Raw genomic sequence first — 27,357 nt, 5'->3', positions numbered from 1 at the left:
AGGCTGCTGGGCTGCGGGCTGGGGCCCGGTGCCCGGTGTCCCGGGGGCGCAGATAGGCCGCCTCCGCCTCACGCGAGCCGAACGAACAAAACGTTCAGGTCCGGTTTGTGCGAGGGGCTCGGCGCGGGCCGGGAGCGGAGGGCCCGGGACACCGGCACGGGATCACCGGAGTGGGTCCTGGTTTTGGCTTGGGCACGGCTCCTGCGGCTTTTCCTCCTCCTTCTCTTCCTGCTTGCCGCTGCTGGCCGGGCGTCGGATAGGGGGCCGAGAAGGGGAACAGGATGGCGAATCTGAGAGCCACCGAGGGCCCGGGGCCCCAGGCGCTCGGCTCCTCTCACCTGCGTGGCTCTCGGGGCTGACACGTCGGCGGGCCGGCTGGCAGCCGAGGCAACAGGTGCGCCAAGACCTGGCCTGCCCCGCCCGGCCCCTCCCCACCAGCTCCTCCCCGTTCCCTCCCTCAGGCCAGCCAGCGTGGCGTGGTCCCTGGCCAGAGTCTGAGTGCGGAGTGCCGAGGCCAAGGCAGGGCAGGCTCTTATAACACCCTGTCCGCCCCTGCCCCCACCTCTTCGGCTCCCACACCACCCGCCTTCTACTCGGGCCCCCGCCCCCAGCACACACACACACACACACACACACACACACACTGCCCGGACTGGCGCTGCGTTTACTCGGGGCAAATATTGATTCAGGGGAGGCGGAGCTGCTTCCCTCCTATATCTCCACCAGTCTGGGACCCCACCATCCTAAGCCCCCCCCCAACTCTGACTGATCCCTCAGGACCACCGGGAACTGGGGGTTGGGAGCTACATGCACGCCTTCATTTGGGGGAGGGGTCTGAGAGGGAGAAAGGCTTGAGGACCTGGCCGTCACTGGAACAACACCAGATGTCATTTTTCCAACCACCTGCCATGCTGAGGGAGGGGAGAGGGGGAGGGATGGCAGGGAGAGGTTGAAAGGGAGGAGAGGGAAGGGAGGAGCAACCCTAGCGAAAGAGTTGATGCTGGAGTTCTGCAATGCTAGGACTGGGCTGTGGTGGGAATGTGTGTGTGTGTGGGGGGGTCACCTGGCTTTGGGACGCCAAATCCAAGGACTGGGGGTGTGGGACATTTAGCTAAATCTGGTCCTTCAGCATTGCATACAGTCTAGCAGTAAGATCTGTGGAAAGGTGCCTTAATATATGGATCTTCCTCAAGCCCCGGTCAGTGCCTCGGTTTCCCCACGTTGGGAAGAAGTGAGAGTCGGCTGCAGGCGGGTGGAGGGATTGGCGTAGAGCTGGGTGGAGGTGACGGGCGCAGCAAGAAAAGAAAGCTATCTCCAACCTTGCTCAGCCAGGCTCTATCACTTGGGCAGCCCAACTTATAAAAAGCCTGGACGCTCAGGGCTGACATGAGCCCGCTGCAACATCAACCCCCACCCCACCCCCACACGCACGCGCACACATACATCCCACGGTCGACTCCTTCCCCGCTGGGGCCGCCAGCCAACCAAGCTTCATTGGAGGCTGCGAGAGTCCAGGGCACTTACAGCCCAGCCAGAAGCGCAACACCTGGCCGCAATGCAGCGCCATCTGCCTGTAGCACTTGGAGGACCAGGGGTCAGTCAAAAGAGGGAGTCACCAGCAAGAGTCAGAGAGACATCTGGCCCCCAGCGCGCTCACTCCAGACTGCTTTCAGACTTTAGTTTTTCACTGCCTCCTACTCACCCCCAACACTCTTCTCTCAAAACTCTCAATATTGCGCATGACATTTTGGAGGGGGAAGCAAGGGAAGGTAACAACCCTTCCTACTGAAAGCTCCTCAGTTTCATCCTCCAGGAGCCCGGGCACCGGAAGGGGCAAGAGTCAAGACAGAAGGCGGCTGATGAGAGGTGTAATTTTACTGAAAGAGCCAGAGGACCGATAGGGTTGGGTGGAAGCCTGGGGATGGGGAGTGGCTCTGGAAATCTTTTCTCTGGAGAGCACACGATCCCCTGCTGAGGGTCAGGAGCGTGGAAGGATGGGCCGTTGGCCCTGGATCTGGGGAAGCCTAGAGTGCCAGCTCGGTGCCACTAGAAATGGACGTCTTCATGAAGGTGTTGATCTGTGGCAGAGGCACTTGGATGGAGCCCAAGCTGAAGTACTGCCCAGAGGTTCTTTGGTGTATTGAGTCTGGGCTCGGCCCACTGGAAGACATAAAGCACCGGGGCCAGGTGAGTGTGGGGCTCTAGCTCCCTGATTCCAGCCCATTGTGCCAGAACTGGTCCTCTCACCTGAGCAAGTTCTGCGGTGGAGGAGAGAGAGCGATGACCCGGGGCCTCGTGGTCAGCACCACCTCCCCACGGCTGGCCTCTATCATGATGTTCTGAATCACGTTTTCCAGCACTGACTGGAGAAGACTCAGGAAGCTGGGCAACCTAAGAGTGACCTGGGCTCAGATCACTGCTTCAGGAAATGGGGAAGGGGGTACTCGACAGAAGAGGGGCTGGTACACTTCAGCTATGGACAGAAAGAGTCAGCAGAGCTGGCCAGGGGACAGACAGTTGAAGAAGGCAGAAAGGCCTTTCCTTCCTCTGGATTGTAAGAAGACTTTCTAAATTTCTAAGACATTTTAAGAAAAGTAGTGTAGTGCAATGGATAGGAACCCAGTTGTTCAGCGCATTGCTAGAGACTGTTTAGACACTGGAAATTCCTCCACTGTTGAAATTAAAGGCTGGATCCCTTCTGTACCCTACACCTCCCCTCAAAAACAAAACAAAATTAAAAATAATAAAAACCAAAGCCCACTTTAAAAAGGAGTCTCTTCTATATTAAGGTTGCAGGGGCTAGATAGACCTTGACTTGTCTTTGTGGTCCTTGGACAGGATAGGATGTGCCCCCCTCCCCCTTTTTGGGACCAGAATGTACCCATTCTCTACCACCCCTCTCCTCATCCACTCCCAAGCTCACCGGCAGATAGTTTCTTTTTCCTTACGGGCATTCTCTTCCTGCAGTATGCTATTCAATCCTAACAGCAGCTGATCCAGAGACCTCTTCTGTATGCTGCTTGGAGACAGACTTTCATCCAGCGACCCAAATAGCTTTCCCTTCTCCCAGGATTCTTCTTCTTCTTCTCCCGTCTCATCCTCCTTGTCTTCATCTTGATTTGCTTCCTCCTCTTCTCCCTCACATGAAGTGGAGTTATCAGACACATGACCTAAGCTATATTTCTGGCTTAACATCCGAGCTGATTCCTCACTCCAGAATTGACTAAAGTAAGGAATGGGTTCCACCAGGGTATTTTCCACATCTTCATGGAACTTCCTGTCTTCCAGCAAGCTCCTAATAGGAAGGCCAGAGTTATGGCTGAGCCTGCCCCTTCCCATCCACACCCATGTTCCCCACTGGGCCTAAGGCCTATCTGAAGGCTGAACCATGCCTGATGCTTCTAGGAAAAGGAATGGAGGGGGCAGCTAGGTGGCACAGTGGATAGAGCTCTAGCCTTAGAGTCAGGAGGACCTGAGTTCAAATCTGGCCTCAGACACTTAACACTTACTAGCTGTGTGACCCTGGGCAAGTGACTTAACCCCATTGCCTAGCCCAGAAAAAAAAAAAAAAAAGAAAAGGAACGGAGCAAAACAATAGTCAACCAGAGGGTGTTGTCTGCATTGGTCCTAGCCAAGACAAGTAAGAACTCTTCATCTGCCAATCATCCTTATAAGGGGATCATGTGGATTTAGAGATTTTCCTTGAGAAGAAAAGATAGGTTTGGGCTCCAAGGGATGAGAACAAGGTTCCTAGAACCTTTCTGAGTTCACTTAACAAATAAAGGTGAGAAGAGTAATTTTGGTGGCTACAGAGCTGGCTTAATTAATTGATGGGATCCTTACGTAGGAAGAGCAGCAACTATCTTCATTATTGGGACCCTCAAAGGCACTGGCTTGTTGCCTTGGACACCACTAGGGGAGGGTTTAGAGAGTGCCTGGGTAAGTTACCTGAGGAAGTCCTCTCTAAAGTTGATTGGGGGTATAGAGGCCTTGGGAGTCAGAGCAGCAATAGAGATAGAGAATGGGGAGTGAGCAGATACTCAGCTGGTTTTATGGGCCAGAAAGGCTGAGCTGAATGCTAAGAGTTTAGGGTCTAATACCTGATAACTATGGTCAGAATATCTGTCACCATCTGCTTCTCCTGCCTAGAAAATGTACACTGTTCAGGTTCACCTTCCGTTATTACCGATTCTCCCTTGTTTTTCTTCTCTTTCAGTGGCCTGCAAATAAGTGTTGTGGTTTATATAGTTTCTTGAGGAGACAGGGTAAGCCCCCACTCCAGACAGCACTATCTTCCCAAGCACGGCAATGTACTATGGACCAAATGGGAGAACGGATATAGAGCTCAGAGTTAGGTCCAGCCCCATCCCTCTACCTCAACCTCAAACCTGAACAAGGAGTCTCTCGCTACATTGGAGAGGAGGCAAATTTGGCCCTTTTTAGTTTGATATCTCAATTTTGTTCACCTTTAACCAGTGTTAGACTGAGTAAAACTCCAGCTGACTCCTAATGACATTCCTCAAAGCAGTTATTTTGAATTTCTTCGTCTCTCTTCTAATTCCATATTCTCAACAGATGATCTCTTTCCTTTTCTCTCACTTTGCTGAGATGAAGGCCTCCATACTTCAGAACTCAATCTGTTTTCACCCATCTTTTCCTTCTTGCCTCCTGCCACAGTGGAACAGGAGTGGCACTCCTTGGCAAGGCAAACAATTCCATCTGTGTTTTTGCTCCCATCCCCTTCTACTTCTTCCAAGACCTTGCTCATCAATCAACCCTTCCCTCTCTTGAATCTTCAATCTTTCCCTCTCCACTGGCTCCTTCTGTTTCACCTACAAATATAGTCAGGTCTTCTCTAACCTAAAAGACAAAGACAAAAACCAGGGTCCCTTGGCTGTGCTACCCACTTCCATCTATTAGCCCATCTTCTTCCTCCTCTTCATCCCTAAACTTTTAGAAAGAGCAGTCCACACTCTCTTTTAACTTCCTCACCACCTCTTCATTCTTCAACCCCTTACAATATCACTGGCTTCTGTCTCCACTTCTGTCTCAGAAAGTCACCCAGAATCATCGCCAACTCATTCAATGACATTTTGCAGTCCTTGTCTTTTCTGACCATCCACTGTCTTTAATATCTTTGCTCCTTTCTGCTTCCATGACATTGCACAACGAAGTTCTCCTCCATCTCTGACTGCTCCTCTAAATTACCCAGTTTCCTTAATGTTCTCAACCCCAGCCACCATTCTCTCCTCTGTCCCTTGGTTCTACTTCTACTCCTATGGTTCCAACTATCACACCTGTAAGGGTGACTCCCTCTAGCACAAACATCTCTCCTGAGCTCTCTATCCAACGTTCTATCTACCTATTGGCTTGGTTTTAAGCAATCATCTAATATTCAAAATATACAAAATGGAACTCATCATTTTTCTCCCCAAACTTGCTTTTTCTCTTAATTTTCCTATTTCAACTAATAGTACCATCATTTTCCCCATACTGAAAACCTTAGATTTTTTTCTTCTCAAGCCCCATCCCCAAATATTGTAGATTCTAGTTTCTAAATATTTCTCTCATAAATCCCCTTCTTCCTCTTCTCAGGGCACACTTTAATCCAGGCCTTCATTAGCTCTTTCCTGGATTACAACAGTTTGCTAATTTCTCTGTCTCCAGCCAATCCATCCTTCACACTCTTGTCAAGTTAATCTTTCATATGCACAGGTCATGAGATTATACTTAAAAAAAAAACCAACCCAAAACTTCAGTGGCTCCAAATGCCCAACAAGTAAAATCCAATGCCCTCAGTAAGGCATTTAAGGTCCTCCAGAATGTAACTCCAGCCTTCCCGTCCAGTGTTATCTTACTACTCTTTACACACTCAAGCCACAATGAACAAGCTCCCCACCTAGATGCCTCGATTTTTCCTGACTCTGTGACTTTGCTCGTGGAATATTCCCTTTGCTCATGTGATCTTTTCCCTGTCCTCAGGATCTCTCCCTCCACCCAACCACCCCCAAACTCTCACACTTCTCTGTACATGACAAGCGCACATTTCTGAATTATTTAGGATGTGTAAGGCCATTTCCTTATTGTGATGTTTTGGTTTATAGTTAGTTATTCTTGTACTCATCTTACCTCCCTACTCCACCCCTTGCTAGGCAGTAAACTCCGTGGGAGGAAAGGCCATGACTTCTTGTACCTTCTTCAACACCTAGCATAGGGTCATAGGGCTAGAACTGGAAGGAGGTCTAGTCCAAACTTCTCAGTGTACAGATGAGGAAACTGAGGCCCAGAGAGGTTGGATCTCCTCTTTTTCTCTGGATTTCTGAACTTCCTTCCCCAGTGCACAGCGAGGGGCCCTGGCTCCTTTTTTTTTTTTACCCTCATTAGGTGAGTGGGCCAGAGCAGTGCAAGACAATACAAGGACCAGGAAATGTTGGAGGTTCCTCAGACCTCAAGCAGATTTTCATCTGATGTTGTCCCATCCACAAAAGTCGCTTGGGTCCCTTTATCCCACACTGCTCCCTGTTCAACCCTCCCGGAAAGGAGAACCTGGACACAACAGTTGTGAGAGAGAGATGGAGGAGGGAACGGGAGTATCCCTGGAACTCACTGGTAGATGAAGTAGCAGGGGAATTCGGAGAAGAAGTTCCCCTTGAAGTCATCCACGTTATGGGCTCGGGCAGTGAGGCCCAGGTAGAGCAGGCAGGGCTTTGGTGCCTCAGGGCGCAGCCAGATCTGCCCAGCCTTGGGGCTCCTCGGATTCCAGGTGACTGGTGGGGTATAGGGCAGTTGTTTCTGGATGGGGGGCAAGGTCTGGGGAGAGGGAGATGTGCAAGTGGCAGGAGTTTGGAGTATGCACCCATTTTCCTTCCCAGCTCCAGAGTTCCGAGTTTTGGGGTCCTGTTGCCAAGAGAGATCTCCCTCTCTGAACACTATCGGTGCTCAGTGCTTCCCAACCCTCCAAAGTTCCTTTTCCATCCCCATTCCCACCCCACCCCACCCAAAACTCAGTGTGGTGTCTGTCTGGAGCCTAGGCAAGGGCTCTCTGAGAATACCCCAGGGAACCCAAAGTGGTGACCAGGGAGGGGAGATATTATTACCTTATACTTCCTGCCACGATCACACGCTGTACAGGATGAAGGTTTCAAGAATTCAGGTTGTCCCTGTAGAAGGGGAATGGAACCCCTGGTGAAGGGTGATGGGAGAACCCCGAAGTGGTGACTCTCCTCCCCCACCGCAGACACTGAAAGGACTGACCACTCAAGTCCTCTCTGCACTCAGCCCACTCTGGCTTCCCCTTTAGGGGATCTTGTCTTTCTCTCCCAGGCATATCTCACTTTCTCCAGGGCAGGGGATGGGATGTGAGAGCCGGGGCAAACAGGGGCTGGCTTTTACCTTTTGAAAGGTGAAATGTGATTAAAATCAATCTCAAGGGTAGCCCCAAGGCCAAAGAGACAGCTCAGGAAGGAAATAATTAGCTAGAAGAGGAGACACTTGCTTCTAGAGCTTCAATTGCTGTAAGGGGGAGGACAAGGAGGGGCAGTGCCTCAGCATGCTTATTATCGGGTGTGCCAGAGCTTTGGCCTGTCTCTTTATCACCTCTTTAGTGCCTTCTCAGCAGTGAGCTGGGGTGGTTGCATCCCGGGCCTTCTGAGCCTCACCTCTAAATTCTTTTCTGTGATTGTAAACTCGACCTCTTGCCGCTTCTTTTCCTTCTCCCAGGCCTGCATCTCTGCTTTGTACTGGGCCAGGGCTTTCTTCAGGTAAACCTAAGGTGGATTGGGGTGATAGTTGGAGTGGGAAGGGAATGCAAGGTTAGTAAAGCAAAACCCCAAACCTGCCTACTTTCCTGGCCTGTCTACAGGGGCTGAACCATCTTCTCCAGGTACAAATTGCCCTTGAGGTCACAGGGTATTATTGGCACCAAGTCCAGTTAAAGGCCAGAACTATCAGGACCACCCTGTAAGCACTGCTGCCTTCTACCTTTACCCTTCCCCAGGAGTCATTTCCCTGTTCCTCTTCCCACTTGGGGTTTGGATAAGAGTGGCCGTTCTGCTCTGGACTCCTCACCTTGCAGACCATGTCAAAACTGTAGAAACAAGTGTGCTGTGAGGCCTTCATGGTCACCACACAAGGGATATTCTCCCCAGGAGCCACCATTCCCATCATGGGAGACACCTTCAGTACCTAGGATGGATGGTAGCAGAGGAGACCAGAATGGGGAGGTATCCAGGAGGCTTGTCCAGGGAGAAGGGCTAGTGGGGTTTGTACAGGAGGAGGAGTTTGTGAGCTAGAGAGGGGCTGAGTGGGACAGATCAGGAACAGGGCCAGTGGAGTAGGCAGGGCTGAGTAGTGCATGCCTGGTGGGGTTCTCACCACATTCTCTATTATATTTGATGATCCCAGCTCCCAGGAGAAGATGATTGCCTCTTTGTCTGAGGCATTGTTGAGGAATATGAGACGGCTGGATTTGGAACTCACTGGGATGTTGCCCAGGTAAATTCGAGACTGGGATAGGAATGCAACCTGTTGGATGGAGATTGCTCAGGACTGGGATTATGTCAGTGAGAAGGAAGAATGGGAGACTGAGTAAACCGAGAGCTAAGAATATTTGTAGATGCTAACCTTCATGCTTCCAAAAGGTTATTATGCAGAGGAAAGGGACCATTATCATTTAGAATAAAGTACTAAAACTTCAGCAGAAGAGATTAATCAGACAGCTGGGGAATCTTTCCAACAAGCAAAGAGGTTGACAGTGAAACAGACAACTGAGGGGTGGTGGTTTTTGTTTGTTTTTCTCTAGATATCACATACCAACACCCATCTGGGCTTGAAGAGGGCCTAGCTTATCTGAGCCTGGATCCTGGGACCAAGGCCCATTATTAGATATTCTTAACCTGCGGTCCATGGAGAGACATTACGGGATCTGGGAACTTGGATGGGGAAAAAATTATGCCTTTATTTTCATTCATCTCTAACTGAAATTGAGGCATTTTTCTTCAATTATGATTTTTGCAATAAACCACAGAAGTATTGGGTTTTTCCATACTGACAAAGTAATCCATGCTACCAAAACAGGTTAGTAACTCCTCTTTCCTAGTTAATTCTCCAAGAAGATTGAGAAGTGAGACTGGTAAAATTTCCTCCTGCTGTGTCAGGGAATGGTCACTAGGTGGCAGTGTAACATTGTGGTTTTTGGCCCCACTAACAGAAGATCATGCCTCTTGCAGCCTCATTATTTCTTTCCAGTCTAAACCTTTTTAAAAATGCCTACTGTGTGCAAGGTCTTGGACTATATGATTAGTGAAAGACGGAGTTGAAAAAATCACACTCCCTGATTTCCATCATTCACAGTCCAATTAGGGTATGAGATCTATCCAAAAGGTATGAACACAAATAAACCTATTGAATTATAGGATTATATAATTTACAGCTGAATAGAGAATCCAGAGGCCAAGCCCTTCACTTTACAGATCAGATCATGAGGGTTGCAGTGGGAAGAACATTGCAGTTGGGGTCAAGAGAGACATGGTTCGTGACTGTGGGGGGGGACTTAGTTTTCTGATCTGTAAAATGGTGATAATTTTACCTCTAGTGGCCACCTCATAGGGTTATGAGGCTCAGGTGAGATGCATATATTTAAAGTGCCATATAAACTTTAAAGCCGTATACGAAAGTACCTTTACAAGGCTTATAGCCTTTAAGCACTGTCAAAAATTGCTCTGGGGCACGTATACAGTAATTAAGTAGCAGAAAAAGGATTCAAACCCCAGTGCTCTGACTCAAAATCAGTAACTCCAAATGATTATGTTTGTAGGAGCTTTTTGAAGCAGGGAGGCAGAGATCACGTTTACTTGAGAGAATCAGAGAAAGCTTCATGGAAGAGGTGACATCTGAGCTGGATTTTGAAAAAGGGTTTCGAAGGAGGCAAATGAAGGGAAGTGGGAGTCAGTACAAGGAGATCGAGGAACCACAGTGAATAAGTTGAGCTTGACTAAAATGTACAGCGTAAGGGTGTGACTGTGAAATAAGGTTGAAAAGGAACTTGGACTTTATCCACTAGTCAATGGAGGTACCACTCAAGGCTTTTGAAGAACGAAGTGACTCAATCCCATTTGTGCATTGGTAAGATTACTTTGGCAAAGTGTGAAGGATGATTGAAGTTGGGGGTGGGGTGAGTTGGGGGAAATATAGGCAGAAGGAACAAATGGAAATCTATTACAATATAGTCCAAAAATAGCACACACACAAAAAAGAAATGTTGAGAGCCTAAGACAGAGTTACGATGATGGAAGTATAAAAGAAGGAACAGATATGAGCGACAATTAGGAGGCACAATCAACATGACTTGGGAACTGATTGAGTGTAGGGGGCTAAGAAGAGTCAGAGGTGACTGAGGTTTCAAGCCTGAGTGTCTGTGAGGATGGTGTTCAACAGGTATGGTGAAGTGAGGATGAAAGGCAGATTTTGAAGGGAAGATGGTGAATTCAACTTTGAGTCCACTGAATTCAAGGTGTTAGTGGGATTTCTAGGTGGAGAAATCTGATACGTTGAAAATACCAGATTAGAATTCAGGGGAGAGGTTCAAGCTGTTTCCTCCTCTTGTAGTGTTTCCCTGGCTTCTGTTCCCCTACACCAGCTATCTCGCTGACTCTTCCTCCTTGTCTTCTCTTACAGTTCTGCATTTCTGCCCTACTTTGCCCTAACCTCCCCATCCCATCCATTCCTTTAGTCCTTATCTATTTCCCTTCCCCTTACCTGGCCAGGTACAATCAATTTGGTGGCCATTGGAGTTTGGTCATTGGTGGTGACAGTGTGGAACGGAGCTGTATCTCCCATGATGAAGCGATCATAGCCCACACCTTCAAACCTGATGACGGCTGAGTTCCAATCCAGGATATGGATGGGGACATCCACCTGTGGAATGAGTGGGATGGATGGGGCAACAAGAGACCAGATCAGCCTGAGAGTACCATGTCAGAAGGCAGGGAACTCTAGGGAACTGAGAATCCCTTCTGCCCAGGAAAATAAAATTAGGGTAAAGAATTGGAACTGGAACTGAGACTGGGACAAGGGTTGAGTTGGTATCAGCTCACAGTGTAGGTCTTAGCCTCTATCGGTGAGAAGATCCAGAAGACTTGAGCAGTCTTGCCTGGCTGGATATCTCCTTGGGGATTGAGGCACTGGAAGATGGGGTGCTGGAAATTTTTATTCTGGACCTTCCATAGAGGATCCAATGGGATGTCATATGACACAGGTACTGAGCCTCCGTTATACAGTTCATAAATCTGAAAGAGCATAAGAACACAAGACTTGCTGAAGTGGGTCAGACTCATAATCCATTCAGCCCAATACTTTGTTGGCATTGTTCTGGGAGGCAGTATTCTGTATAATAGTAAACTCAAAGGTTAAGGACACACCTGAAACCATGCCTCTTTTCCCTTAGGATTACTTTGTTATGTATCTATTACTTACAATTGTATATAAAGGCTTTTAAAAAAAAACTAATTACATTTTTCAGCCTTTACTTTCTAGCTGATGAGTTTTATAAGTTTGTTACCCACCATGTAAAGTAGTCATTTCTTTCTCTGGCCCTTTTCAAGCTTCAAGGAGTGGCCTTGAAGGGTTTTGTGTTTTTTAGGCAGTTGGGGTTAAGTGACTTGCCCAGGGTCACACAGCTAGTAGAAGGGTTTCATAAAGTGGGATTTGTACCCTATCCAACCAAGTCCTAAACTTGTTAGTCTGTCCTTATAAGGTCAAACCTTTCAGGGCGGAACATTTCTAATAAGGTAGAGGGGATGGGGGGGGAGATTCTGAGATCATGAAGTCTGAGTCAACAGTATGAGATTGGAGTGAAAGAGAAAATGAGAACTGGAAAAGGCTTTAGAAAGTCAAATTTCCTCATTATATGAATGAAGAAACGGAGACCCAGAAAGGTAAACTTGCCCAAGGTTGAAAAGAGACTTAGCTGTGTAATAAAGACAAATAGAACCAGGACTAATAATAATAATAATAATAATAATAATAATAATAATAATAATAATAATAGCTATAGCTTATATAGCCCCTACAATGTGCCAGGAACTGTGCTAAGTGCTTTACAAATATTATCTCATTTGATCCTTAAAACATCCCTTTGAGGTAGGCACTGTTATAGTCTCATTTTACAGATGAGGAAACTGAGGTGGACAGACGTGACTTGCCCTAAGTCATGCAGCTAGTCTGAAGCTGGATCCGAACTCAGGTCTAACGATGGACTGACCACTCAATTCACAGTACCTGGACTAGAACCTAAATTTTTTGACTCCCAGTTCAATGCTATATTTTCTATTATCCCACAGTGTTACTTATACTCAGATGAACTCCGCAGGGTCACAGAGGAGGCTGCTGGTCTGGGGGAGTCTTTTGTCTGTTGGGAAAGGATTTCCTCACTGGTGGTCACTGCTCTGAACCATGGACAGACTCCCTTCTTTGGGGCCTTGGTTGCCCAGGTCAAAGAGCTCCCAGCAAGCATCTCAGCTAAGGATCAGAACTGGTGAACGAGCAGAAATCCAGTCTGGCTTTTGGGGCATCTTAGGATGGAGAACACATCCCTACAGATGGCCTAGTTAGTCCTGCCTGAATCCTGACGGTATGACTGCTTCCCTGGCGCCTAGAGACAGGGGTTCCTCTACACCTTGCTCCTCCAGGTGGCGCTAGAATCACAGCCGCTGAATGTCACCTGTGATGTTCAACGCTATTGCTAGGACAGTTTATTCAGCGGAACTTTTTTTCTTTGTTACAAGGGACTGGGAAAAGACTGTGGTGCAGAAAAACCTCTGAGGGCATGAGTAAAATTTAAAACAAAAAAGACAAAAAAGGACATGAGTTTCTCCATAGCAGAAAAAGAAAAGTCACAGCCTTTCCAGATTTTATTTCAGCATCTCACTCAGAAATCTTTCCAATTCTCGATTTTCTCTAGATTTCTGATTCTCTCCAAATTAAAGATGCAGAAGATTCTCTGTGGATCTGTGTGCGAAGAGAAGCAGGGTAAAGGTCTTAAGGCTGGACACCAGGAGGAGATCTCTGCTAAGAAGGCTTAGGGCATGGGACCATAAAGCTGGAAAAGACCACAGATAAAAGGCTACTGGGGAGACTTGAGTCAATCTCCCCATTTTAAAGATGAGGAAGCTGAGGCTTAGAGAGGTCAGCTGACCTGGCTGAAGTCACCCAGCTAGGAAATAGAATTGCTGGGTTCACGTCCAGGTTGTCTGATTCTAAATTCAGCGTTCTTTACACCATGCCATGTAATGGGTATTGATCACCAGCCACTCCCCTTGCCACCCTGCTCCCAATTTGCTATCTTGGAGATTACCAGAATTCCTGGACCCCTGTTTATTAGCGCTTTGCTTTAAGCTGTGAGGCATTTTAGAGTAATTAATGATTGTGCTCCCTTGGCCATGCTCAGCCTACTGCCATCCAGGCACTGAGGCTTAATTTAAGACCTAATTTTAAGATGGTGATGATGATGATGATGATGATGATGATGATGATGATGATGATGATGACTGACCTGACGTGAGGGAAAGGCAGTGCCAATGGTGATTGGGGTGAAGCGATGACTGACGGATGTGAAGTGGACATACTTCTCTCCTACCTGCACAGTCACTCCTATGAAGTTCAGCTAGAGAGGGAGGAGAGAGAGAGAGAAACATTTAGGTGGACTAGAATCCCTCAGTTCCAGGTTAAAAATGTGGTTCTCCAAAAAGGGGCCTGGCCCAATATTGGGGCTGTTCCTGCTCTCTCTCAGGGCAACCTCTCAGTTCTCCCTTGAGGGTGCTTTCCCCACGTTGCCCAGGTTCCTTTCATGGTGGAGTGCTTTACCAGAATCTCTCGGCCATGAGACACTTTGAGCAGCACAGGCAGGTGGTCCGTACCAACGAAGATGTGACTGTAAAAGGGGGAGTTGGGGGAGAGACACACAGGACTGAGAGTCAATTTCCCATCATTGATGGGAAGTAGGAGAATAAACAGGCTTGGTCAGGAGCTGAGCCCTGGAGAGATTTAGAGATACCTAATTCAGGGCTAAGCCAGGGCCCCCTCATAAGGTCACAGGGGAGACCAAATCAAAGCCTGAATTTCTCTATACAGATTGAATGGTGGGCTCCTTACAGAGAAGTGATGGACACAGGAGGCAGATTGAGATTTACACACACACACACACACACACACATGTATGTTACATGACCAATGTAGAAAATTATTTTCTTGACTATGCATATTTGTTACAAGGGTTTTGTCTTTCTTTTTCATTTGGGAGGGGAATAGAATTTTTTTATTAATAAAAAATGCTAATTTATTTTACAAAAAAAAGCCAAATGCTGGCCACATAGGTTAATCTTGGTTCAAGACTAGACATTTACTGTACATCAACAAAAGGGTTTTGCTTCACGGTCTTGCAGCTAGGTGGCAGGGACTTCTAGGTGGCAGATTGTATAGAGTGCCAGGCCTGGAGGCAGGAAGACAAATCTTCATGAGTTCAAATCTGGCCTCAGAAACTTACTAGCTGTGTAACCCTGGCCAAGTTGCTTAACCCTATTTGCCTCAGTTTCCTCATCTGTAAAATGAGCTGGAGAAGAAAATGGCAAACCACTCCAGTATCTTTGCCAAGAAAATTCCAAATAGGGTCATCAAGAGTCAGACATGACTGAAAAAACAACTGAACACACTTCAGGGGAACTGTTTTCCCCCAGGACTGGTGTCACCTGTGTGTGAGTTCCACTGTCTGCTCCTGCCCAGGATACAGACTTCCTGATTTCGGGGTGATGGAGAAGATCTGGTTGTCCTGAACACGCATCTGATGCAACTCAGCAAAGTCAAACTCTGTCCTTTCTGCCCAGAACTCCAGATCAATTTGCTGGTCACTGGGGAAGAGGAAAGCCCTGCACAGAGGGAATGAGAAGAAATAGCCAAGCTGTGTAACAGGTACAATCTACTAATCTACAAGAGACCTCTGCTAGAATTCGGGATGGAATATGAAAAAGAGATTCCCCTTCCCCTTTCCTACCATACATACACCACTACTCTCCTCCCTTTCCTCCACTCCCATCTTCTTAGGAGTAGACAACAAGTCATCTTATAAGATGCTGTAAATAAAGGTTTTATAGTTGCTAATTTTACGATCCTCCACAAAATCCTACTCTTATATCTCATCTTGGTGTAACATGTCCCCGGGCTTCTCAAAGGCTATACCAGCAAATCATAAGCACTACTTTTGGCTTTGAGCACATCTGAACAGCAGATTGTACCTTTGCCCCAAGGATAAGTCTAGTCAAGTATGGAAAGGCTCATCACTGGGACTGGCCACTAGGGGAAGAACTATTTGGTTCTGGTAACTAACAAACACGGAAGAGACAATAAGTCCCTCAGTTCTCTGTGTCTTCCCTCTACTTCACCGAGGGACAGGTGAAAGCAGAGAAGGTTAAGAAGCAATTTTTAGATGCTATGTAAACCTTATTTTAATTCTTGGAATTGTACATGTAACATCTTTGTCCAGGAACCAATATAGGTACATACCACTAGGGAAATTGAATTAAAGACATCTTGGTATTCTCAATATAAATGAAACTGGAAGATGAAGGGAAATTGTAGCCAAATGGAAAGATGTCTCACAGGAGGTCCTCTAGGAAAGGCAAATAAAGTTGCTTTTTTATTGTGCTTCCAAAGGCAAAAATAAGCAAACGTACATGGGATCTTGGTTATCTTATATTGCACTGTTCATGATGAGCATTTGTAAATGAAGGTAACGGTAACATTCATAGTAAAGTATGTTGCAGGGGATGAAAATGTAGGAAAATGCTATTAAGCCTTTAATAAAGCTTTCTACAATAAATCAACTTAGACCTTAATGACTTTAACAGTGAGTTCAATGCAAAGGTGGACGCATGATAAAAAAAATAGGCTAGAAAGGATGGTTCTGGATCAAGAAATGAGAGAGGCCCAAGTCTTACAGACAATATCAAAACATCATAAATGTTTTCTTCAAGTGGAAAGTCAGGAAGCCCTGAACATGGCAAGCACTGACAAGCATCACACACAAAATGAAACTGATTATGCCTTTAAAACAACTAGTCACCAGGGCAAAAACCATTTCCAAATCAGCTCTGTGTACAGTCTAGTCATTCATTTGTTAAATACCAATTTAATATAAAAATAGATGACATGATGTTCAATTAAAATCAGTGATGCCAAAAAGAGGAGGAAGGGGGAGAAGATGCATGGAAAAATAGACAGGGACACAGACTATCAATGCCATCACCAGGAATGTTTGTACCAGGGGCAAGAAGGACAAAAAAACTCCCTTATTTGGGTCAGGAGGAGGGTGGGCAGCTTAGCCTGCAAACACTGGATCTCTTCGCTTAGCAGCCAATTGCAGCACCACTTTGGAACATCAAGCTATTTGTGAAAATCTTATGGAGGAGGATGGTGGAAAATGTGAAAAGTACTACAAAACAGCTTGAAATGAAGAAGAAAACAAATTTAAGAAAGCTTGATTGGAGACCCAATAAACTGAGACCAATCTAAGAACACTTAATAAGGATGAAACTCTGAAGACAACAAGCAGACACAAAAATGGAAAAGGTAAAATCAAATTCCTTGAATATTTACCATGTGCCTACTAAGCTTGAGGTACCATGAAATGTGTTGAAAATACAAATTTGAAACAAAAAATAATAATAAAAGTCCCTGTCCTCAGGTTATTACATTCTACTTGGAGGCTATATATGAAGACAGATATGGAAAATCTTAATAACATTAATTTACATTTGCATAGAGAGCATCCTTGGTGAAGAAATGAGATTGAGAACAGGCTAGGATTTTGTTACCAATAATCTCCAGTGGACCACATCTTTATTGTTATACAATTGACCAAAAAGTACATGAGACACACCATTCTATTGTGCTCATTGTTTATGACTATATCTTTAAAAAAAAATTTGATTTTTATGGAGCAAAATGCCACAATAAAAGTTCTCCTCTATGAAAGTATCTTCCTTTCATTTGTCCAATAAAACTATCCGTGATCCTTGAAAGAGTCAAAAACAGAGATGATTTGGTTTGATGATACATATATAAAGTGAGGCATAAAAGTGGCAGCTTTACATAGCCACAGCGTTTGCTCTAGTCATGGAGGATTTTAAGCATAGAGTCTAAATGGAAGAGGGGCTCCCTGATTGATGAAGTCATCCAGGTATTCCCTTTTCTGAATCACTTTGTACTGATGGCTCCAAGCCATTAGCAGATGGCTTCAAGCACTAGGACATCTCAGGGCCTACTAAATGAGATCGATGATTGTTCAAAAGAGTTGGTCCATCCATAGAAGTGAACAAAGAATAGTTAATGTCTGTCTTGTGATATGATGTTCTTGAGACCATGGGCCATCACCAGTCATCTTGACCTTTGTCTTGCCACTAGACTTTGATGACTCTGGAGAGAAAGTAAGGTTGACGACTCTGCACAGCTCTTCCTCACTCACATCCAATTCACTCAAAAGTCAAGACATCACCCTCATGATGTCATTGCTCCTCTTTAAGAATGAAGGATGAACAACAACATTTTGCACAGATGCTGCTGAAGGACAATTCATTGAATCCTGAACTGAATAGGAGAGCAGGCTGAGTTGCGTTTGAGAAACTGCTCAGAAATTTCAATAAATCCTGTTTCACCCAGAAACAAACTCATTTTTTAAAACATCAATGGCTGTGAACTATGATGGAAACTATCACGGTTACCAAAGAATTCAAGTTGACAATTCAGAGGTGCCTGGTCATCATGAGTAGACTTGAGCATTGTCACTGGGAAGAATAGTGCAGGACTGTTATGGTACAATCAGAGACAGGAATCACTTCAAAAGGAGGATGGACAGACTATATGCTCCGCTAGTACCTATATGATGTCAAGAGACTTTGGAAGCCCCCATACAGTTAGGTGGACCAACTGTTGAGGATTTGGGGAGAGAACATGGATGAGGGCCAACAGGATGAAGAACCATGAATGGCTTGTGAACTTGCACCAACATAGGGAATACCCACACACAACAATGACATCAAAGATCACTTAAAGAATTGAATTTCATGGTGGTCCAGAAATTAACAGAAATAGTCAATAGATATTTATTAAGTACCTACTCTGCAACAGGCATTGTGTGCTACGTGCTGGAGAGACAAAGAAAAACCAAAGACAGTCCCTAATCTCAAGTTCTCAGAGCAATGAGGTCATGGACATCTTGGTAACAGAGGAAAATGAGCTCCAGGAAGAGAGCTAACAGATGGGCTGATGAAGGGGACAAAGAAGAAGTGACTACATGCCAACTTTCTTTTCCCTTCTCCCTTTCTGTCTCAACTTTGTTCTGAAACTATCTACTAGGCCAGGGGTGGGGAACCTGCGGCCTTGAGACCACATGTGGAGCTTTAGGTCCTCAAGTGCAGCCCTTTGACTAAATACAAACTTCACAGAACAAACAATGTGGCCTCAAGGCTGAAGATTCCCCACCGCTGTTAGGCACTTACTCTGCACTTGGGAGTGGGAAGCAATCAGCAGGTCTTGTGGCAAAGACAAGGGGATGCCAAAGTGCTAGATAATTTGTCACTGAAAACTGGCCCATGTGCCAGCCTATATGCCAGTTCCTATGTGCCAGTTCCTATATGCCATAGGAGGCTAACTGGCTGTTTCCATCTAGGACCAGAGTTATTCCTGGCACCCAGGCCTAGTATTCCTGAGGATCATAGCTAAAAAAGGAAATCTAACTGTTCTAGGGATGAAAAGGGTTACAGATGAAGATGCCAGAGCTTTACTAAACAGAATCCATGACCAGAAAAACACACATAACATGCCTATCTACACTTGCATTTCTGAAACTCCTCACGCTGTAATTATGTAGGCCTTCAAAAACATAGTATATTGGAGCTGAATAGGACCCCTACAGACAGATCATCCAGGCTGTTACATACCAACTAAGGTCTGTATCAGTTAGTGGCAAATTTCTACCAATTCTACTACCAAAGGTCCCTCCTGCTTAAAAGCTTTAAAAAGGGGAGGGAACCCTCCTTTTCTGCACATCCTGCTGCCATTAGCTTGGTCTCCTTTCTTCTATGGGCTCCCAATATCTGTTCTGAGCCCTAGAGAACTGATACATGGGCTTCAGAGAGCAGAACAGGTAATGGTAGAGAATTTAGACATTTTACTAATCCAAAGTATAATGTGGATTATAAAAAACTGGTTTAGTCCAAGCCCTACATTGGTATTTTAAGCAGCTGACAGGGCTATGTCTGAAAGACTAATTAAGGTTACAGAAAAAGACAAAGAAGAAAATATGTTCTACAGGCAGAAACACTGGCTGATGGACCTGGGAAATGTCTTGCTGAGGACCCCCTAAAAAGCTTAACCACAATGGCACTTAGGTTACTGGCCTTCTAAGCCAGCTCCTCTAGTTTTCTCATTGTTCTGGTTTCACTACCCTTCCGGATTCCAATGTAGGTCTTCACTCTGCTTCTGTTTCCCTAATCCTGGTCTCCCAGTTCCCTCCCCCAATAATGGCCATACCAGTTCAAGGGTACCACACCGCTGTTCTTCAGCAGCAGGAACACCACTGAGGGCTCAGATCCAATGGGTGAAGCCCCAAAATTGAAATCAAGCAACAAAGGGGTGAAGAAGGAGGGAATCCTGGTTGTGCTATAATTGGGGGAGAAGCCAAAAAGTCATGAAAGAAGGGAAGCTCAGAAGGACCATTTACCTGAGACCCCCACGGCTAGCTCATCTGTGGGGAGAAGCCCAGAAACCGAGCTAGAGCCTGGGATCCTCTCTATTACACTAGATTGGTGAGGGGAGATTTGGGAGCATGCTCAGGCCTAGGACTAGAAGCCTGAGCCATCTTACAATAGAACAAGAGGAGGCATGCAAGCAATTAGCAAGGACCAGCAAGCATATTAATGGGAGTGGGAGACAGAGGAAAGCTCTCTGGAAATCCCATGTTAATCCTCATTCCACTCCCATCTCATCTTCTACTTCCTCCCCAGGGGAAGCCTGCTCCTCCACTTCCACTCATGTGGTCTTTCCCTTACCTGTGTCGGGTAGGCACCTTATAGGTGAGCTCCCAGGAGGTGGGGTCCTGCTCCAGGTAGGTGTTGAGAGTTTCTAAAGAGAAGAGCCGCCACAGGTGCTGGCGAGTGATTCCCCCGGCACTGCCTGTTGCGCAGGCATCCAAAATTGAGAGGGTTGGGTATACACCCATCATGGTTGCCTTGCACAGTACCTCCTTAGGGTCACATTTACTTCCTGAGGAAGAAGACAAAGAGTTGAGGGGATGTGCCTGAGGGCATAAGGGGTCTCCCTGCCTGAAAAGAGCACTGCAATTTTTTATTTTTAAATTAATTTATTGTTAGTTTTCAACATTCACTTCCATAAGATTTTGAGTTTTAAATTTTCTCACCCTCCCTTTCTTTCCCCTCCCCAAAATGGCATGCAATCTGATATAGGCTCTACTTATACATTCATATTAAGCATATTTTCATATTAGTCATGATGTAAAGAAGAATTAAAACCAATGAGAGGAACCAGGAGAAAGAAGAAACAGAGCAAAACAACAAAAGAAAAGGAGAACAAATAGTATGCTTCAATCTGCATTCAGACTCCATAGTTCTTTCTCTGGACATGGATAGCATTTTTCACTGTGAATCTTTTAGAGTTGTCTTAGATCTTTGCATTGCTGAGAAGAACTACATCTATCAAAGTTAGTCATTGCACAATGTGGCTGTTACTGTGTACAATATTCTCCTGGTTCTGCTCACTTCACTCAGCATCAGTCCACACAAGTCTTTCCAGGTTTTTCTGAAGTCTGCCTGCTCATCATTTCTTATAGCACAATAGTAATCCATTACATTCACATACCACAACTTGTTCAGCCATTCCCCAGTTGATGGGCATCCCCTCAATTTCCAATTCTTGGCCATCACAATGAAGCTGCTATAAATATTTTTGTATATGTGTGTCCTTTTCCCATTTTTATGATCTCTTTGGGATACAGCCCTAGAAGTGCTATTGCTGGGTCAAAGGGTATGCACATTTTCACAGCCCTTTGGACATAGTTCCAAACTGCTCTCCAGAATGGTTGGATCAGTTCACACCTCCACCAACAATGCATTAGTGTCCCAATTTTTCCCATCTTCTCCAGCATTTATAATTTTCCTGTTTTGTCATGTTACCCAATTTGATAGGTATGATGTGGTACCTAAGAGTTATTTTGATTTACATTTCTCTAATCAATACTGAATTAGAGCATTTTTTTCATATGATTATAGATAGCTTTAATTTCTTCATCTGAAAATTGTCCCTTTATATCCTTTGACCATTTATCAATTGGGGGATGACTTGTATTCTTATAAATTTGACTCCATTCTCTATATGTTTTAGAAATGAGCCCTTTATCAGAGACACTGGTTGTAAAAATTATTTCCCAGTTTTCTGCTTCCCTCCTAATCTTGATTGCATTGGTTTTGCATGCAAAAACTTTTCAATTTAATGTAATCAAAATTATCCACTTTACATTTCATAATGTTCTCTATCTCTTGTTTGGTTATAAACTCTTCTCCACAAATCTGACAGGTGAACTATTCCTTGCTCTCCCAGTTTGCTTATAGTATCAGCCTTTATGTCTAAATCATGTGTTTATTTTGACTTTATTTTGGTATACGCTGTAAGACGTTGTTCTATGCCCAGTTTCTGCCATACTATTTTCCAGTTTTCCCAGAAGTTTTTGCCAAATAGTGAGTTCTTATCCCAGAAGCTGGAGTCTTTGGGTTTATCAAACAGTAGATTGCTATAGTCATTAACTACTGTGTCTTGTGTATCTTGTGTAGTTTTGAGGATTGCTGCTTTATAATACAATTTAAGAACTGGTATGGCTAGGCCACCTTCCCTAGTATTTCTTTTTTCATTAATTCCCCTTGATATTCTGGAAAGAGCACTGCATTTAATGTCAGGAGATTAGGATCTAATCCTAGCTCTAACCCCAACTACCTCTGTGATCATGGACACTTCCCTTCCTGGGTCTTAGTTTTACCTATCAAATGAAGGGATTATATTAGATGATCTCTAAAGTCCCTCCTAGTTCTGGAATTCTGTTCTATATTCTTTTCTTTTCCTAGTAAATCCTACAAGATCCAATCAGCCTTGGTACTCATACCTCCTTAGTACCCTCCTTAGTGCCTCTCTGATTTGTAAGGTGGAGAAATGAACTACTGAACCTTCATTTAAGGAGGGGACACAGGACAAACATTTCACTTCCCACTCACCTGTATTGGTTTTGGACTTCTTAAACTTTCTCACCAATCATTCATACACATACCCTTCTCACTTTTCTGTGTGTCTTCCCCAATTAGAGTGTAAGCTACTGGAGGACAGTCATCTTTTCTTTTTTGTATTTGTGTCCTCAGTGCTTAATACAGTGTTAGGCACATAGCAGGTGCTTAATCCATATTTCTTGAGTATTGATTGACTAGTAATCTGTACAGTGAACATTCTCCAGGTATTCTACCCTTGAATGTGAAAACTAGTACTCAAGATAATAAGAAGAATGGCTTACATTTGTATGGTGTTTTTTAACCTTACAAAACACCATAAGCTGTTGTCTCACTTGATCTTCCAAACAATCCTATGAGATAGATAAAGTAGTTATGGTTAACCCTGTTTTACAAATAAGTAAACTGAGGTTTTAATTTTTACTTACAACTTCACTAATGTGAAAATATGTTTAATAGGAATGTAAATGTATAGCCTATATGAGATTGTGTGCCGTCTTGGGGAGGGTGGTGGGGAGGAAGGGGGAGAAAAATTTTAAACTCAAAAGCATATGGAAGTGATTGTTGATAAATCAAAATTAAAAAAAACAGATAAGTAAACCGAGGTCCAGAAAAGCATAGTGACTTGCCTAACGTCACACAAGTTAGTGGAAGAAGCAATCTCTCATGATCACTAGGCTACACACACATTCACCACCTTCTGCTTGTACCTCCTCCCACACCTTGCTAATCTGAGTCCTGATCAAAGCATTTTCTCTCTCCCTTTCTCTCTCCTCCCCTCTCACCCCGCTCCGGAATCTTTATGCCACTCATTATCCAGTACCTTTCTGGGTGATGAGGGAGCATCTGATGGTCCAAATGTACTGCAGGCGACGAGTAGGGCAGGCAGTAAGGCAGATGGCTTCCTGTGACCGGGCAGGCAGTATTCCCTCCATTTTGTCCATTTTCAGAGCTGCTCAGGATGGGAAACAGAGATGGGCTAGGCAGCACACTGATCAGAGTGTGGACTGTCTTTCCTCTTCCCCATCCCATATCCAACACTGTCCATACTTCTTTCTTCTACCCTACTCCCCACCTCCACTCACCCAGGGCCCAGTAGAGAACTGGAGATTACTTCAATAGATCTATGATTTCATCCACATGGATATTTTCTACGATAGAGCAGTTTGCAAACCATCCACATTTTCTCATCTTGTCCAACTCATATACTTATCCTCCTATAAATACTGCACAGAGAATCCACCCACTGTGCTGAAGGCAGCAGGAGGAAAATTCTTCTAGGCATCTTAACATTACATGGGTATAGAAGATGGCCTGTCTATTTCTCAATCTTACTGCATGACTGGGCCACTTCTTTTTCCATTATTAAATCTCTTTGATATCTCTCATGCTGATTCTTGCGCACAATTCATCACTGGTGAAATACTAGTCTATTTGCTTCCCAAAAAGGTCTTTGCATTGCTCTTTGAGAGACTCCCAATTTTTCATTCTTTGGAATCATTTCATGATTCATAGTCATGGGATCAACAGAAGAATACCAGTCCTAAAAGGTGGATTTTTGTTTCAGGAAAAAGCTTGAGGTAATTAAAAATGCTGAATCATTCAGAACAGTATCTTCCTCTTATTCATTATATATTGTATTGTAAAATACCCAGAAGTGTTAGAAGGAAAAATCAGGTTACAGAACCTTGGCTTGACAGCCAGCTAAGTCAGAGCATTTAAGAATGAAACTGGAAGGACAACAAAAGAAAAAGTAGAAAAGACTACTGTAATTCAGACTACTCTCTTCTTATTCAATTCTGGGCTGTGTTTATTCACTCTCCATCTGTAGGGTCTGTCAACAATGATGGACCAATTCTATGGGATATCCACAGAATTGCTTATCATAGTTTTTGGGCAGTGAGGATTCATCCACTTGTTTTTTCTTGTATGGATATTTATGATGAACTCTTCTGAGTGATATGATCTCATTTAAGACTGCGCAAGGTACCAGGGCTTGATGCAATCAATGCCATGTCATCTGCAAAGAGGACCTTCCCAACTTCCTTTTCCATTTGGCCTTTGCACTGGAATCCTCCTTGACCATGGTAAACACCTTTGGCTAGCATACATTTTCCTGTTTTATGCCTTAATTTATGTGTATAATCAGAAGAACAGGAAAAAAATATTCCCATTCTTCGAGGAGACACCTGGCTGAAGGAGAGCCTTTAACGTGGTTTTTTTAGTCTATCAAATTACATGATTCTCATAAAAAATTTAAAAAAGCACAATAGAATCTTGCATTTTGTGCAGTTTTTTGTTAATTGCAAGTTCTCTCAAATGAATTCTGAAGGTACAAAAAAATTCTAACAAAGAAGGAGAAAAAATGTATAAAGATTGGGGCACACAGGGAAAAAATATGTACAAATGTAAAAGCAAGGTCAGGATAAATTTTTAAAAAACCCATGACTCTGAGTTGCAGCTGTTGAAAGCTGAAGACATCAAAGAGAGGTGTGTGTGGGGGGGGTGCAGTTTAAAAGCTATGTAACAGGTGTGGACTGACTTGTAGAGGGTCATTCCTTGAAACATGGGCATATATCTACCAATCCGGTTTCAGTGCAAGTAACTGTGTGGAGTTGGGGGTGGAACATGGGGAGTTTCTTGCCATGATAACTCAGGTGTTGGTATTGTATGATGATGAAGTCTTCAATTAGGCTGTCAAGTCAGAAGACCTGATGACTTAGGAGAGGCAGAACTGAGGGTCTATACTTCTCTCTATGGCTATGAGGCAAGACTATTTCAGTCTGCCTCTATGAGCCAGGTTGGGGTAAGAGTGGTTACATTATTTCCCACCCAGACACAGCCGCTGTGAGCACGTGGCTCACCTGTCTGTGGATGTTTAGTGTGCTGTAAGGAAAAAGTTCTGATAACATATCACTCTCTCAAAGCCTACACAGATTGCCTCAGGAAGTGCTGGGTTTTTCCTCAGTTGGGGACTTCAAGCAGAGGCTAGTGGATTATTTGTTGGGTGTGTTTTTCATGTACAATATAGACAGCCTTTCAAATTCCTTCCAGTTCTCAGATTTTTCATGCCCTCAATACATTTAAAGATTATTTTAAATCATATCTGGCACTGGGGATTCAAAGGTAAACAAAATATAGTCCATGCTCTCAAGGAGTTCATTAATCAAAATGTGGTGGAAATGAGAAAGCAGGCATATGGAAGCAGCTAGGTTGCTCAGTGGATGGACCTCTGGCCCTGGGGTCAGGAGGACCTGAGTTCAAATGTGACTTCAGACACATAACACTTACTGGGCAAGTCACTTAACCCCAATTGCCTAGGAAAGAAAGAAAGAAAGAAAGAAAGAAAGAAAGAAAGAAAGAAAGAAAGAAAGAATAAATCTAAAAGAAAGAAAGCAGGCATATGGGAGTAATGATTGGTTGCCTCTACCACAGAAATTCCCTATGTGTATTTGGACTGGTCCAGTTCCTTTTCTGGTCTTTTTTTTTTTTAAACGCGATTTTACTTCTTTGTGTATCACCTTCAGGGTCAGTGGTGTTAAGAGTTCAAATGTGATTGTTTCGCTGGCACTGATGGAGAAAATAGTTTGTTATAGAAATGTTGACCAATCTTTTCCATTTTTTCTTTTGTGGTCCTTCCATTTTCATTCTTAAATGCCCTGACTTAAATGGCTCTCAAGCCAAGGTTCTGTAACTTGATTTTTCCTTCTAACATTTCTGAATATTTTACAATACCATAATACTTATAATTTCCCATGACTGTCCAAAAAACTTTATAAACAAGCTTCTATTCAAAACTAACATTGTGTTTGAGTATTATGACATAGCTTGATATCTTGACATCTCTCTCCTCTTGGCAAGGAAATCAAGTGTCTGCTGAGTATGGTGGTTTAGAGGCTCTTTTGGTTTCATTGTGGTTATTTATATTAACTAAACTTTAGGAAATGGTGTAATCTATGCCAATGTTTATGCTTCTTCCCGTTGCCCATTTTAGGGTCAACAGTTTATTTAAATAGGTCAGGTTATGGTTTCTTTAATTGTATGTCTTATCGTTTCATTTTTGCTCCTCTCCCCCAATTTGATATTAATTTTGATCTCTGCTCTAACAAGTGGATTATCTGACTGTATACAGATGGGTGGGCTTGGAAATGATTCCCACATTGATAACCAGTTGCTCCTGTCCATTAAAACATAATCAATTTCATTTTTTAGTAACATTACTTGGTGCTTGACACGTCCAGTGCCCCCTCTTTTCTTAAAGAAATCACCCAAGATCACCCAACTTCTGCATAGTTTAAAAGCTTTTGGTCTTTTTCTTTTTTTTAGGTCTGTGCCATATGTCCAACATATTTTCTCAGTCCTTTCCAAGGCCCAATCATGCATTAAAATTATTGAGTCTTAATGTGTATATTGATTAGAGGGTCCTAACAGGTTTTGATTTCCCCACCTTCTCATTCTTTGCAATGGACTTTGGCATACACACTGCAGTTATTTTTGTGGTGGCCTTTCTTTCTTTTTTTTTTTACTTTTGCTCATTTTGGGCACAGGAAGATGAGATAGCCAAGTGTTCTATTAAATTACACGTCTTATTCCCTTTGGAAGCACAATAAAGTCAACTGTACCTACTCCTCATTTGCCTTTTTAAGGAAAACTATAACATCCTTCCATTTGGCTGCAAGTTCTATCTTCTGGTTTCATTTATCATAGGTGAGAATGTTAAAATGAACATGATTCAATTCCTCCAGCAAAATATTCATTAGAATTCAATCTATTCCAGCAATATATTCATCAGCAATATAGTCATTAGAAAAGGGTCTCAAATTTGCAGTGCCAATAGGATAATGTTTATAGATGGTGGGAAAAAATGGTGATTCTTTCCCCTTTTTATTCCTAAGACTACAGTGGTGGAAGGGGGAAATTCAAGGACTGAGGGCTATTTTGTATCTTACTTGGTTTGCCATGGCTAAATAATTCATCACCTAGTGACTAGTCTACTGGTGATGAGCCTGTCTACACTACAATGGCG

At 44.2% G+C, this 27,357-nt stretch overlaps 1 protein-coding gene across 1 annotated transcript in view; it reads right to left on the bottom strand.

The window, feature by feature from the left end:
• Positions 1-1,860: 1,860 nt before the first annotated feature.
• Positions 1,861-27,357, bottom strand: part of CFAP65 (cilia and flagella associated protein 65) — a 49,160-nt gene continuing 23,663 nt past the window's right edge. The window contains 17 exon segments of the mRNA XM_021002814.2: positions 1,861-2,160; positions 2,248-2,391; positions 2,924-3,295; positions 4,101-4,220; positions 6,608-6,810; positions 7,098-7,160; positions 7,659-7,766; positions 8,068-8,184; positions 8,374-8,523; positions 10,756-10,914; positions 11,094-11,285; positions 13,550-13,660; positions 13,861-13,927; positions 14,742-14,918; positions 19,579-19,707; positions 20,097-20,310; positions 23,155-23,283. Of these exon segments, the coding sequence (XP_020858473.1) occupies positions 2,025-2,160; positions 2,248-2,391; positions 2,924-3,295; positions 4,101-4,220; positions 6,608-6,810; positions 7,098-7,160; positions 7,659-7,766; positions 8,068-8,184; positions 8,374-8,523; positions 10,756-10,914; positions 11,094-11,285; positions 13,550-13,660; positions 13,861-13,927; positions 14,742-14,918; positions 19,579-19,707; positions 20,097-20,310; positions 23,155-23,283 (2,591 nt within the window). The 3' untranslated portion in view covers positions 1,861-2,024.

Source organism: Phascolarctos cinereus, unplaced genomic scaffold (assembly GCF_003287225.1).
Source record: "Phascolarctos cinereus isolate Bilbo 61053 unplaced genomic scaffold, phaCin_HiC Scaffold_7;HRSCAF=346, whole genome shotgun sequence".
NCBI classification, from domain to species: Eukaryota; Metazoa; Chordata; class Mammalia; order Diprotodontia; family Phascolarctidae; genus Phascolarctos; species Phascolarctos cinereus.
This window is presented reverse-complemented; position numbering and strand designations above follow the sequence as displayed.